Here is a 15804-nt window from a genome sequence, read left to right as displayed (position 1 = left end):
AAAAGCTGACGTTCAGGGCACACGTATTTGTGGCTGTGCGATTCAGCTGTGTTTGTAACAGCAGCTGCTCGAGGTAAATACGTTTTATTCACACACAAAAAAGCTTTTTACTGTTCAATTTCTGCGCGTTTCAAATTGAAACTTCCAACATCGACGAAATCAAATCTGTTCTTTTCTCTACAGAATTTTGTGCTTTCTTATCCTCTCATTCTTCTTCTGATTCTTTTTTTTCGATGATCTGCTCTTCTATGGGAAATCCCCACACATCACTTCTTTGAATCAATTCGAATGAGACTTCTTTCTATCTTTACTTGAATTTGTTGTTGTGCCCTGAAGCACCGCCTAATTGAGACTCGATCGAGACATGCAGATCTGTATGCTTAATAATGCTTAAACTACTACAGTGAATACGAAGAAAAATAAAAACAAATCAAAATGAAGCAAATTAATTTACACACAAAACACATATACACACACATTGAATGATCCTAAATAGCTTTTTGGATAAGTTTAGATAAATCAAGGAACAAACAAAGTAAATAAACAGAAAGCGAAACGAATATTGGGATCCGAAAGGATAAAAATCTCAATCCGCACGACGAACAACAAATGAATTATTTCATTATGTTCAAATCGACAGACTAATTTAAATACCATGTACAGAGAGCATTTTGAATGTTTCTTCATTTCAAACAGTTATTATTATCATTAAAGAAATTGCATATTTCGCTCAGTCAGACACAATAAAATGAAGCAAATAGTAGGCATTAATTAGATAGTGTTGAGAGAATGACTTAACATTTAGTGGAGAGAGAAGAAGAAAAGAAAGAGATATGAAAATGAGGGTGTCAACGCTTAAAGTTCAATTTTGAAGCAATTGGGAGAGAGAGAGAGCTTTGAGTTTGAGAAGACTATATTTTTTTTTCTTTTGTCGTGCGCTAGAACTCAAATTTGGCATACAGACACACATACACACTCACATACGATACAGATTTTTTGCAAAAGAAAGTGTACAAGAATGAAATAATTATTTTTGACACTATTGAACACATATGAAGATGCCAGACAAACAAACAAAACATGGAATAAAACAAAAACAAAACAAAGAAGAAAAAATCATTAAGAATCTACTGAAATTATGAAATAGTTCAGTGGACTAAATAAAATACATTAATTTGAATTTATGGTATTTTTTTCTCTCGTGTTTTGATTTTATTGCAAAATATTTTACACATTTTTTTTCTTCAAATAGTTATAAATTAATATGCATTTGAAGTTGAAAATGTTCAACTTGATTTTTTTACATCGCCTGATTGCTGTCTACATTGATTGCTCCGACGTTTGTTGTGTGCTTTTGGTCTCTGCGTCGCCGCTATCAGTTTCCTTGTTATCTGTTTTCAATTTGTGAATGGAACGATTATTGAAGGATTTTCATCGGTAAAAAAGAGGGATAACGTCGATGACACCAACACTCAAAAACGACAGACTGAATTACCTGCAATATTGATTGAATTGTCCTGGGTAAAAGCTTCATCTTCAGGATGTTCCGAGTCAGAAATGCTATTGTCAGTAATATTGTTGTTTGCCTCGTTCTCTCGTTCTTGATTCAAGTCGGCATGGATTTGCTCCAATCGATCGTGTAACGTACGACGCATCTCTATTACCCGCAGAAAAGCTTCGGTCTATGAAAATAATAACATTGAAACTTTCTCAATTGTAAATATTGATACCAATAGCAATGGTTAGTTCGGTTATGATTTACAATACATTCTGACAATCTCTCTCCCAAAACGTTCAACTTTTCAATTCTAAACTTTTCAGATTTTCATCATAAATAGCACGGTGCAAAATTGTCACACTCTCATTTCCCATGGGAGTTCTTTGAATAATTCATATGAACGGGTAGGTGACTTTTCTCCCCCGATTTTGTCCGTCCGTCCGTCCGTCCGTCCAAATCAAACGGACATTTTGCAAACGGACAAACGGACGGACGGACCAAACTCAATCCTAAACGGACGGACAAACGGACGGACGGGCCAAACTCAATTTTAAACGGACATGTCACCATAACAAACGGACGGACGGACGGACGGAAATTTGTTCTTCAAATTTTTCTTCAGCTATCATAACTTCCAACCGCCTTGGCCGATTGCGTTCATATTTGGCCAGATGTTGTAAGTCTATGATCCCTCGGACCTGATAACTTTTTGACCGAATCAGACCAATCTGGATTTTTGAAATTACATTTTTGAAACAATTTTTGAATAATGTTCTTTGGGCCCAATATTGAAATTTTAAATATATTTTTCAATTTGAATTTCGTAAATTATCATTTCGAAATTCGAACCCATTTTCGAGAATTCATAGATCGATCTAGAATTCATTTTCGGGAAAGTACAGATAAATCCCGTGTATCATCCTCCACTTGTAAATATTGTTTTTACATTGAAGGGCGTTGCACGCAACTTAACATTCATAATACAAAGTTAATACGTGTGGAGACACCTTAAGAAAAATGACACAGTACTTTTGTTTTTGATATTCGAAATTTTTTCCAAAAATTCAATTTTTTGACTTGGAACTCCATTCTTGCGAAAATATTCATTTCGAAATTGCAACTCAGTTTCGAAAATAATCATTTGAAATTATGCAGGACATATTAGCGGTAACAGTAAGCGGAAAAGGATTAGATTTAGTGTGTAGTTATTAGTCCAGATAGTGATAATGCTGTAGTTACGAATCCACTAAAAAAAATACATGTTTGTTTGTTAACAAATGTAAAGAGTTGAAGTGAATTTCATTTACGCACCTTGACTGTAGTATTTTTCAACTCAAATCAAAAGAGAACATTCATAAAATATTCGAAAAAAAATGTGTTTTTCTGCATAAAATATTGCGAGTTGCTGGAACGTGTCCATTTTTCGACAACTTTTCTGAAAATTGTGGTGCATGGCAGTCGGAAAATCGAAGAAATACGAAAATCTGCTGGATGTCTAGTGTCTACACTCTTAGAGCTAACAAAAATATTTACGAAAAACCTTCAAAATATTTATTTAATATTTACGATAAAACCATGGAAATATTTACGTAAATATTTATGAAAAATGTCCGAAATATTTACAAAAGGGCTAAAAATCGCCAAAATATTTACGAAAATTTTTCAATAGGAAAAAAATTGAAAATAAAAAAAAAAAATTTATGGACCAAAAATTTGGAGTCAAAATTGTTTGTTCTTCCGGAAAATATATGAAAATTTTCACATTAAAATCGCAAAACCCTCAAAACAATGAAGAAAAATTCTAAAAATCCTGAATTATTTAAAAATAAATATAATATTTATTTAAAACGAAATCGCCTAAAATATTTAAATAAATAATTTATATTTAAATAAATATTTTTGTTAGCCTTATACACTCTAGCGTTTTTTTTTAAATATTCCTAACCTGGAATGACCCAACCTGGATTTTCGAAAGAACACCGAAAGTCGCTGCTGAAGGAATTGAAGTACGCATTTATTTATATTGTAAGGGAGAATCACTCATTGCGTCCTTCGAAAAAAAATAATTTTCGAACAATATTTTTTGAGTCTAATATTGAAAATCTAAGTTATTTCGAAATTCGAATTTATTCGAATTTATTTAATTTCGAAAATTTTGTTTTCGATTTTCGAAATTATTTTTGACTTAGATCTCATTTTCGAACAATTCTATTTTCGAAACTCGTCATTTCGAAATCGCAACTCATTTTCGAAAATTTATAGATCGATTTAGAATTCGTTTTCCGAAAAGTTCATTTTCGAAAAACGAAATTATTTTCGAAATTCGAAATTATTTTCGAAAATTCATTTCTTTGACTTGGAACTCATTTTCGAACAATTTTATTTTTGTTTGAGCGATACAAAGTTCGACAGCAAACAATTTGGTTTTGTCTAATGTTTTTGAAAGGTTTTAAAAGTAACTAAGAGTACACAGAGAAAACCAGAGCCATGAAACCGAACTGTCAAACTACAACGGGGACCGCGTAGTCGGTTGTCATTCGTTGCGGAACGCGCTAAAAGTATGCATAAGTACATGAGTACATATTTCAAGCATTCTGGTTAAAAAATATTTCAATTATTTATAAAAATATACCTAGTGTATTAATATGAAAACCCATTTTTAATAACATTTTAGAAACGTTTGAAAAAATACCGAAAAAGAATATGAACTTTCTTTTTTTTTGCTCAGAAATTCTTTGCTAACATTTTTCTTGTTTTTGATTGACAAAGTGAGGTTAAGTATCTACTGACATGTTCAATGTGTAGAACAAATTTGTGCACTCGGTGGAACAAAGCCATTGTGTGTTTAAGGAGCCACTTTATTCCCATGGCTCCTGAAACACATTTTCAAGCTCACTTTGTAGGAAGCGAACGTAAAAAATGAGAAAATTGAATTAATTGATTTCAAAATTCATTTGAACATCAGCAAATCTAAAGAAAACTTAGATAAATATGTTCATGTTGGAAACATTTTTCTAAATTTGATAATGTGGATGTGTCATCCAAATCATTCATTGCATTTAAATAGGAAATAAAGAAACAACATAATTTTACACAAATATTCATTTTCCACTTGATTTTATCATTTTTATTCACTCCATGAATAATATACGTTCACGAAAATACGTTGTCTTTTTCAATAGTTCAAATTCAACGAGTCGTTCTACGAAGGTGCACTTAAGACTGTCTGGCGTGTATTTAATTTGTACTTTATTCTGACAGCCGCGTTGTAATTGATGATGACAGTTCGGTTTCGCCCCTCTGGAGAAAACTGATTTGATTCTTACGTAGCAAAATCAACTCAGTTTTCTCTGTGTAGTTTTTCACTTCGGGGATTTTTATACATTTGATCAGACTTCAAGTCTTTTCTTTTGAACTTAATTTTTGTTTTGTCGAATTTTAACATTTTATAAAGATTCTCAAATAATTTTCAAACCCTGTCTAAAGGCAGTTTGAACGTTAAGTGAATCTTAGCCATCTATTGCAGACAACCGCCTTTAGACGGTAACAATTGAACGCCTGTATATTTATATTGTTTTTTATTTTGCATATTGCTTCAAACGGCATTTTTTATTCTTCAGATTGCCCTCTAAAATCTACATCAAGCGGTAGCGCAACAACAAAAATTTGGGAAAATTATTAATACAGTCCGACGCGTGTTTTTTTTCTTTTTTGGCTTAGCTCTTTGACCGGACTGGTAACACGCGATAGTTTTGGTTGTTCTGAGTTCAGAATGGCCTATAGTTTTGCATTCTGTGGTCATTGGGGAAAAGTATGGCCTTCGAAGTTTCTTCGTTCCAGAAGGAACGAACTTCATGTGTGACTCCATTTTGACAAAATTGATGAAAAACCGAAAAAAAAAAACAAAAATGTATGGAAATTGTTTATTATTGCCAACAAATACCATTTATCTTCCCGTTGTGATGATTTCATGGACTAGTAATAACTAGAATATTTTGCGGCTTGCATTTTTAGATAAGAGAACTAGTTCATAAAAATTAATGTTTGCTTCCATTTTTTAGAGAAAAAAATGGTCAATTACGTTGAAGAATCAGAACTCCCGTTTGTCTCATTTTTTTTCGGTTTTTCATCAAATTATTTTCAAAATATTGAAGCTAAAAATGATTTTGATGTCCCTAGTGTCCATCTAAAATCGACTGCTGCACATTTCTGAGCTAGTATAAAGTACATAAAGTACATGCTAGGTATTATATAAATGAGTTTTAATAGCCAGATGTAAGATTTCCATACAAATCGCAATTTTTTTTAATTTGGTCCAATTTTTCGAAGTCTTGAAGACAAAAGCTTGTTCTGGTTGGACTTTTTGTCTCTAAGATCGCAAGATAAATCATTTCTAAGTTGTCATAGACGCGAAAAAATTAGAAAAACATGATAAATGTGCGCATGAAGTTCGTTCCTTCTGGAACGAAGAAACGCCGAAGGCCATACTTTCCCCAATGACCACAGAATGCAAAAATATGGGCCATTCTGAACTCAGAACAACCTAAACTATCGCGTGTTACCAGTCCGGCCAAAGTGCCAAGCCAAAAAAGAAAAAAAAACACGCGTCGGACTGTATTAATAATTTTCTCAAATTTTTGTTTTTGCGCAAATTCTTGTTTATAAAACAACAACCGCTTGATGTAGATTTTAGAGGGCAATCTGAAGAATAAAAAATGCCGTTTGAAGCAATATGCAAAATAAAAAACAATATAAATATACAGGCGGTTCAATTGTTACCGTCTAAAGGCGGTTGTCTGCACTAGATGGCTAAGATTCACTTAACGTTCAAACTGCCTTCAGACAGGGTTCGAAAATTATTTGAGAATCTTTATAAAATGTTAAAATTCGACAAAACAAAAATTAAGTTCAAAAGAAAAGACTTGAAGTCTGATCAAATGTATAAAAATCCCCGAAGTGAAAAACTACACAGAGAAAACTGAGTTGATTTTGCTACGTAATGAAGTGTACTCTTAGTTACTTTTAAAACCTTTCAAAAACATTAGACAAAGCCAAATTGTTTGCTGTCGAACTTTGTATCGCTCAAACAAAAATAAAATTGTTCGAAAATGAGTTCCAAGTCAAAGAAATGAATTTTCGAAAATAATTTCGAATTTCGAAAATAATTTCGTTTTTCGAAAATGAACTTTTCGGAAAACGAATTCTAAATCGATCTATAAATTTTCGAAAATGAGTTGCGATTTCGAAATGACGAGTTTCGAAAATAGAATTGTTCGAAAATGAGATCTAAGTCAAAAATAATTTCGAAAATCGAAAACAAAATTTTCGAAATTAAATAAATTCGAATAAATTCGAATTTCGAAATAACTTAGAATTTCAATATTAGACTCAAAAAATATTGTTCGAAAATTGTTTTTCTTCGAAGGACGCAATGAGTGGTTCTCCCTTACAATATAAATAAATGCGTACTTCAATTCCTTCAGCAGCGACTTTCGGTGTTCTTTCGAAAATCCAGGTTGGGTCATTCCAGGCTGGGAATATTTAAAAAAAAAAACGCTAGAGTGTAGACACTAGACATCCAGCAGATTTTCGTATTTCTTCGATTTTCCGACTGCCATGCACCACAATTTTCAGAAAAGTTGTCGAAAAATGGACACGTTCCAGCAACTCGCAATATTTTATGCAGAAAAACACATTTTTTTTCGAATATTTTATGAATGTTCTCTTTTGATTTGAGTTGAAAAATACTACAGTCAAGGTGCGTAAATGAAATTCACTTCAACTCTTTACATTTGTTAACAAACAAACATGTATTTTTTTTAGTGGATTCGTAACTACAGCATTATCACTATCTAGACTAATAACTACACACTAAATCTAATCCTTTTCCGCTTACTGTTACCGCTAATATGTCCTGCATAATTTCAAATGATTATTTTCGAAACTGAGTTGCAATTTCGAAATGAATATTTTCGCAAGAATGGAGTTCCAAGTCAAAAAATTGAATTTTTGGAAAAAATTTCGAATATCAAAAACAAAAGTACAGATTAACCGTAGCACTAACAATCTGTGTCATTTTTCTTAAGGTGTCTCCACACGTATTAACTTTGTATTATGAATGTTAAGTTGCGTGCAACGCCCTTCAATGTAAAAACAATATTTACAAGTGGAGGATGATACACGGGATTTATCTGTACTTTCCCGAAAATGAATTCTAGATCGATCTATGAATTCTCGAAAATGGGTTCGAATTTCGAAATGATAATTTACGAAATTCAAATTGAAAAATATATTTAAAATTTCAATATTAGGCCCAAAGAACATTATTCAAAAATTGTTTCAAAAATTTAATTTCAAAAATCCAGATTGGTCCGATTCGGTCAAAAAGTTATCAGGTCCGAGGGATCATAGACTTACAACATCTGGCCAAATATGAACGCAATCGGCCAAGGCGGTTGGAAGTTATGATAGCTGAAGAAAAATTTGAAGAACAAATTTTGTCCGTCCGTTTGTTATGGTGACATGTCCGTTTAAAATTGAGTTTGGTCCGTCCGTCCGTTTGTCCGTCCGTTTAGGATTGAGTTTGGTCCGTCCGTCCGTTTGTCCGTTTGCAAAATGTCCGTTTGATTTGGACGGACGGACGGACGGACAAAATCGGGGGAGAAAAGTCACCTACCCATATGAACTTAAAGTGAGACTAATCCCAATGAAAAATCGCACCATACAATTTCTCATTTGAGTAGAAAACACGCTTGGGCTAGACATTTCGACCACATTTTTTCTTGCATTTACTTCACACATCACTCGAACGAAGCAATTATAGCAAACAAAACGTGAAACAATTACATTTATTGAAATACGTTAACTTACATGATCGGTCATGAAGAGTTTCCACATAATTCGAATTGTGAAAATGGCCACGAGAAGTGAGATAAAGGCCAGAAATGTAGATGACATCGTACCTACTGGACAAAATGGTAAGTGAAATATTAGAAAAATTCATCGGTATTATCGTCGTATTGCAGTTTGCAGGCATTCTAAATTGGAGAAAGGTTGGTAACCAACCGCTGATTCGCCGAAAAGTCCATTCAGTGCTGTGGAAATATTCGATGGATTTTTTTGGTCAGCAATTATTTTTGGAAACATAAATTCTTCCACAAAACAGATGCCAACATCTCGGCCTAGTCTATTGTATATATCCCACTGCACTGAAAAAACCCTTTTCGGTGAAACGAATCCGCATTTTCTCTGCTCCATATGAAGAAAGCTGTAAAAACTGCCAATTCGAATATGTCAATGAAAAACAAAAATGAAATAACTCAAACGATCAAAAGATTGCGTTGATCCCGTTTTAGTTTCCGGTAATCCCAAATTGAACAGAAAATCGTGATATTCCATGGTTGTGGCGGCGATTTTCGTTTTGTTGATGGTCTCCAGTTTAACAAAATCAACTGTTGTATCTGACGTGGTGTTTTTACAAATAAATTCGTCGTCGTTGTCCGATCGAATTTTACATTCATACTCTCCCACTGGATTGATATGTTTCGTACCCATCAATTTTTCATTGATTGGTTCGATAATTGTTTTCGCTCGTTCACATTGTTTAATATGCAGACTTGCGCCATTCTCGCCCACGTACTTCATCAGCGCATTCTCAACATTACGTGTTCTCTGCGAGCCATTTGTTTTTGTTGCGGCGGTGATAGCCGCCGCCACCGTCGTAGTCATCGTTTTAAAATTAATTGTATTTAAAGTGATTGCTGTGCTCCTTCTAATGCAACAGTTTGCCTGGCATTGTTTCCGTAGCCATGTATCAAATTTGTCAAAACAATTGTGTCGGCATAGAAAATCGGAGTCATGATTAGCACACACATTTCGACCAAATGGGTATCGTATGCAATAGCCAGTGAAATTACCATCGTTTGATACACAAATATTTTCCTCATCCATTTGTTTGATTTTCGAGCTGCCCGTGCCTACTTTACGTATTATTCTTGGTTTTATAATTTCACGGTTCCGTTTAATGGCCGTTCGATGAAAGTTAAGCACTGCCAATATTAATGCAACGGCCAAACATTGCAGTATCTGTTTTTGTCCGTACATTTTGATGGTTTCTTCTCTTTTTTTACTGTGTATTTGTTCCAAAATTTGGAATCTCCAAATTATCCAAACGAAATTGAGATGTCAAAGACACACTTGCTGGTTAAAAAATATTATTTAAGGATTAAAAAATAAATAAATATTGGATTTATCGAACCATGTATAAGGCACGACCAATGGTTTTTTTTTTTATCGACGAACTCGTTCAAATATCGAATTCCAAATATGACTAACAGTATTCGTGCGCTATGAAGTGCCATTAAGGTGAGTTTTCCAAGTGTATCGTATCTTTGAGCATTGTGGGAATTTAAACAGATGCTCAATTAAAGTGTCTTTGTATTTAATATGAAAATTATAGAAGCCAATCAGATTCAATCACTTGATGGAAACGCAAAGCATTGCATTATCCAGAGTATAGGTAATATTTTGACGAGTTTGTTTTGAAAACTCACTGATGAAGGGAGCATTGCTCCAGAAAAAAGATAAGAAATAAACCTCCATACATATATAAGAAATAAACTCAACAAAAGTATGAAAAACGATAACACAACTCGATAATAAATTCGATAATTAAAAATAATAATAAATCGAGTTAATGTCTCCCAGAAAATCAATCGAACAACATACACACTAGGAAAAATGAACTTTTGAACTTTTGAAAATACCAAACAGACACTCGGTCATATCTATTGGTCATATCTATTGGTGGGATTGAAAGTCGAGGGGCAAATGATTTCCCCCTTGTTGAAAGTAGTGTACGTTTTTACAACGATTTATATTTCGATAAAGTAGAGCATGTAACATGTTGCTTGTTTCACTCATGGTTTTTGCTCCGACTGACCTCATCAGGCTTTCATGGATGCCTACACGCGCTCATCTATGCTTTGAGCTGATCTCCGTATAATTCAAATGCACGTGCTCAATTTCATTCTCGCCACTTCTTAATTCGTTCGAATGTAGAAGAAGTGAGAATTGAAACGTCGTGAACTGCTTGTTACACACTAAATTCAACGAACCACGACGCTTGATAGGTTGATTTTGATCCGAAAAACATAATCATTTGATCAATTTTCCGGGCCGGTTATTATGCGCTGAATTCAAGCACCGAACAGATCAGGGTCAAATACAATTTAATGAATATTAACCAAATTATCAAATTCGATACATCCTCCATGCTCGCTTTTCAAATTAAAACAGAATGATTGCTATTGAAATAAATGCCATGCCCAACGGCCTACTGCAGCTGAACTCAAGTCATACATTTAAAAAGAAACTAAAAGAACATATTCACACAACGCAATTGCAATCTTTCATACGCATAAAATACCGAGCCATAACTTTGATTTGACCTGTTCAGGAACATTGTCTACTTAATTCTTCTAGAAGATTTGTCTCTATGGAGCGATTTGACTTACCAATCTATCAAGGGTTTGATCTGATATGAAAAATGGAAGGTATGATAAATTCTAGTCTAGCAAAATACGTTCAAATGTTTCAAGTTAGATGAATTGTGTAAATATTGTTTGATTCTTCTTATACAGAATTTAACGTATAAACTCCTTGTTATATTTCATTCACACTTCGGCATGCTTAATTTCAAAGACTTGACATCTGGAATATGTTGAGTATAACTGAATTTGTCTACTTTTTAATGAATAATTTGATCATGATTCGCATGCATTTGATAATAGATTAGTAAATAATTTTTTATAATATAACGTTTCATTTAATGAAGGTCATTAATATTGATTGTCGTCTCAAACTCTCCCACATCAGTCAGTTGTTGTTATCTCGTAACGGATTCAACCGGCTATTGAAAAAAAAAACATGTCTCAATGAGAGAGTATTATGTGGTATATTGATGTCAATAAGAACAAGAGATGAGAAAATAAAAGGGATGTAGAATTAGTAATGATATACACACAGGCTGACGTTTAAGTTGATATGTCCCTATGTGTGATCTATGTATTATCTATTTAGTCTATAAATATGCACCAGACCAATATAAATAGCAAATCATGTGATTTTTATTGATCGTTTTAGTGGGTTCAAAGCATTTTCGTTCATTGAGTCGCTCTGCTGCGCCGGACGTCATATACATCCATACAATAAAAAGGCCCACACATTATGACGCAAACACCCAATCCGAGACGCAAATGGCAACGAAACATAGCACATGATATGGAAAAAATGAACGGAACGGGAATGAAATGAAGCACACATCCACCAGCAGCCAACACATAAAACTACAAGCTATCGGTGAAACGCGGTACGGAGGGGTTGCTACTGTGCATCTGTGTGTATGTGAGTCAACAATGTAGGTTTGTTGGTTACTCTAACATTTCCATGGTATAGGTTGCGGCTATGAGTACGTACAACAGTCAAAATTGAACAAGAGAGAAATTTGGTCTCGGTTGTATGGTGGCAAATGTGCATAACATTTTTCGAGTGAATAAATCATTCACTCGATTTGTGAATAACATTTTTATACCAAAAAAAAGGAAAATAAATTAAATCAATCTGCTGTGCATTTTTTCTACCAAACCGAATTCAGTCGAAAGCAAAAGTGTTTAGAGGTTCGTGTTTTTGATACGTCTCCATGTGAATAATAAGTGGAAAATCGTTGAATAATCACTCAATAATCGACAAAAAAAAAATCTTGAAAAGTCCGACAGAAAAGATCTCTAATCGATGACTTCAGTAATACTTTACATTCGAAACGAATTTTAACTAAAACTAACTAGGAAAATAAACACTATAGTGTGTTAGCTGTGTTAAAAAAAAGGTGGAGAATAATTTTTTAAGTGTGTATATCGTAAAATAAATCGTTGTTGAATATTTCAAACAAGCAAAACAAAGTACACGAACCAATTTCGTAGTTGATTTAATGTATTTCGTTCAGTTGCAATAAAATAAAAAATAATAGAAAAAAAATGGATGAAAAACCAGCAAAAGTGCATCATAAATCAAAGCATCGAAGAGGTGCTTCATCGCGTAGAGATTTAGCTGAACCAACAACGTCACCCACGAAAACAGCAACAACGCCACCACCACCAACGGTACCAACAACAACATCCATTGTGATTGTGCAATCACAATCAAATGATGACGAAAGACCTGAATCGCCTGCGTCATCAATATATGTAAATAGCAAAAATCTACAGTCGACTGGATTAGCAGACACAGGTACGACAAATCCATTATTTTCTGTCTTGTTTTTTTATTGTTTGCAATCAACTCTCGTCCTATATATATTTTTTTAAATTAATATTATATAAAAGCTTGCAGCAAAATGTCGATTTGAATTGTTTGTGTGTATATCCTTGCTTACAGAATTGGGCGAAGCGCACTCGTCACGAGACACGGTTGAAAATGTCACTCAAAATGAAAATGCCGATGAGAAATCGATGTTATTTCTCAAATCGACAATGGCAAATGGTGGAAAAAATTCACCAAAATCACCAGCCCTAAAATTTCCATCTCTATCGGATCCGACTGCAAGTCCGGCACAGCGTTCAATTCGTAGCCGTTCAAGCAATGAAAAAAGTCCACGGCAAAAGCGTAGTAAATCCGAATCGCGGCGTCGACGTGAGCGTAAGCTTATTGCCGCTGGTGAACTGGAAGTGAGACAGGCCAACGAAACCCTTATGCGATACTTGAAACAATGCTCCGAAGTGAACGATGGATCGTTATCAGGTGAACTGGAAATCGATAAAAATCTCGACGATCGTTACCATCGAAAAACTCGGTCGCAACGGGAACGAAACAGTGGACATCGTTCAAGTAACAGTAGCATTGGAGCTGCGGGTAAACTAAAGTTTGATTTCTTTTTCCTGTATTTACGTTACATTTCATTATTATTATTATTTTATTGAAGAAAAACGAATGTACAAATTGATTTTTTTTTTTCGAATCCCAATTAGGCGAAGGTAAATCGACTAGAACCAAAAGCATGAGTGCATTTTCCATGATTGGTAATCGAGCCGCATCGTTTGCACGTGAACGAATGCCTTCCAGCGGACTCTCGAATATTTTACAAGAACTGACTGCAGACATCATCCCAACTAACGATGAAATCTACAATCCATTCACGCCAGTCGTTTCGCCAACAGAGGGACCACGCACCGACAAAATGTTCATTCAAACACCGCGCGGATTTCGATCCGTTTCAGATAACCACTTTCTTAAATCAGCCACACATGACGATCCGGATTGTGGCCGGTAAATATTTTTTTTTATTCTACACTTTGTTCTAAGCTAACATTCTTTTCTTCAGATCGATGTTTGGAAGCTTTATTTTCTCTTTTTATGTTCTTTGATATTTTTTTTTCTTTTGTTCCTCTGATTCTTTTTCTGACCGTTCATCTTATTTCTTCTTTTTTCTCGATTTCATCATGTTTTCCGTCTTTCTTTTTTTTAAATGTTCCAACAAGTGGAACTTTTTCCAATTAAATTCCATACCATTTTTCAATGGAATTCTCTTAATTTCAGACCTGGAGTAGCAAATAATGCTGCTAGTTTATCCTGTTTTGTGCAGCGAGTTTGGATTCTACTAGCAAATATGTGCCATGGTTTGCTGGCGGGCTTGGCACTAGCTCATATTCTATTTATTGGGACAACAACTCCGAAAGATTTGCTTAGCGGCTCTCTAAAGTCGTATATATCGTCGACTGAAATATACACTAATACATTCTATTGCTTGGCAATTCTCTGTTTAGTATCAATATTGGATCGGTAAGCCCCTGACTATTTATCATAAAACTACGAAATATATTCGAAACATTTTCAAAGAAAAAGAATCTAAAATAAACCATAAAAGATCACAATCATGAAATCAATTTTTTCTTCTCGATATCACAGAATGGATATTTGTCGCTGCACTGTACTAAACGCAAACGAATCAATATCATTCCGATGGATTATTGTTGTGATGATTTACATGGCAACAATTATATTATGTTTATCATCCGAATCATTTGATGAACGATTTTATATACTATCAAACAATGTAAACAACACATCGACCTCTACAATGGAAATGGTAAGAATGACATCAAATATGATCGGTTGATTTATGTTTTTTTTTTTAAACTTTGCAACGTTTTTTTTCTTTATCAGCAGGAGCATAGCAGAGTGGTGAACATATGGAGTTCGTTGTCGTTGGCGAGAAGTATTGGCGCAATAGTTGGTTGGATTCTGATTGGTTTGCGACCATCAGACGATCATCTTTATGATCAATTAGTCGAAATGGAAAAATACAAAGTGGGCAATAATTAAATTAGTCAATAATCGAATAGACTTATCTACCTACCGAAAAGAGAAATCAAATTCACTGTATAGCCAATAAAAACAAAACTAATATCATTTAAATAAAATATTTAGAGAGTTGCAATAATAAAATTATCAATGCCTAAGTATCAACAAATATTCTTATCTCCAAAAAGATAGATTGTGATATTCTTATCTCTTAATGTGTCATTAAATTGGGTTTTTCATCATTCAATCATTCAAGGGGGTTCCCTTTTGGTGAATCAGAAAACATTCGCAACAAAAAAACATGAAATAACAAGTATATTCGAAACGGATGCATACACAAAATGCAAAATACAAAGTGTCTATGAATAGAGATAAAAAGGCGTAAATTTGCTCAGACGAATCAGTTCAACGCTTGATTCCAACTGGTGAAGTTCAATTTCATCGAGGTAAGCTGATTCCATTAAAACAAAGTGAAGATCTGTTGATAAGTTCTCAATTCAAACGTTTCGAACCAACTAATTTGTCTACTTCGCTCATTGAAAGTGTTATTCCAACAATTATTTTTCATCGGTTCAATGAAAAATGGGGCAATGAATACATTTGATTCAAGTTTAATTCAAGTTGTTACTGGCCATATTTGAATGTTTGCGAGATTTTCATTTGATTTGTCTTCTTTGGACACATTAATTTCGATTTCATAACACACTTATTAAAGTCTTAATATGATTCTGTTCAATTTAATAGTAAAATAATGCCGCTAGACAAGGATAATGCAGGCCATCGTGATTTTTCTAATCGGCTTGATGCGAAATTTACCGGAAATAGTTTTTATGACAAAGCTGCTCGGCCCATCATCCATGGCGCATATCACGGTAGAGAAATTAATGATAATCCATCAAAAACTTGAGCATTAGGATTTATTTATTTTATTCACAGCTGGCCGTTACGTA

At 34.0% G+C, this 15804-nt stretch overlaps 3 protein-coding genes across 3 annotated transcripts in view; 2 read left to right on the top strand and 1 right to left on the bottom strand.

The window, feature by feature from the left end:
• Positions 1-1320: 1320 nt before the first annotated feature.
• Positions 1321-9795, bottom strand: LOC129577082 (uncharacterized). Its single transcript, XM_055463544.1, has 4 exons — positions 8818-9795; positions 8369-8460; positions 1496-1682; positions 1321-1391 (listed from the first exon to the last, which is right to left on the bottom strand). The coding sequence occupies exons 1-4, from the start codon at positions 9599-9601 to the stop codon at positions 1321-1323; spliced, it is 1134 nt and encodes a 377-aa protein (XP_055319519.1). The 5' UTR covers positions 9602-9795.
• Positions 9796-11982: 2187 nt separating this feature from the next.
• LOC129577630 (uncharacterized) lies at positions 11983-15041 on the top strand. Its single transcript, XM_055465033.1, has 6 exons — positions 11983-12784; positions 12932-13405; positions 13522-13819; positions 14090-14332; positions 14459-14639; positions 14717-15041. Exons 1-6 carry the CDS (start codon positions 12532-12534, stop codon positions 14873-14875), a joined length of 1608 nt encoding a protein of 535 aa, XP_055321008.1. The 5' UTR covers positions 11983-12531; the 3' UTR covers positions 14876-15041.
• Positions 15042-15153: 112 nt separating this feature from the next.
• Positions 15154-15804, top strand: part of LOC129577636 (uncharacterized) — a 1365-nt gene continuing 714 nt past the window's right edge. Inside the window, exons 1-2 of the mRNA XM_055465044.1 lie at positions 15154-15300; positions 15599-15726. Of these exons, the coding sequence (XP_055321019.1) occupies positions 15606-15726 (121 nt within the window). The 5' untranslated portion in view covers positions 15154-15300; positions 15599-15605. The remainder of the gene's footprint in view (positions 15301-15598; positions 15727-15804) is intronic.

This window comes from Sitodiplosis mosellana, unplaced genomic scaffold (assembly GCF_009176505.1).
Source record: "Sitodiplosis mosellana isolate CC-2019 unplaced genomic scaffold, AAFC_SMos_1.0 Smas_scaffold_6197, whole genome shotgun sequence".
Classification (NCBI taxonomy): domain Eukaryota; kingdom Metazoa; phylum Arthropoda; class Insecta; order Diptera; family Cecidomyiidae; genus Sitodiplosis; species Sitodiplosis mosellana.
The sequence above is the reverse complement of the archived record's forward strand: the minus strand, read 5'-3'. Positions and strand labels throughout refer to the sequence as shown.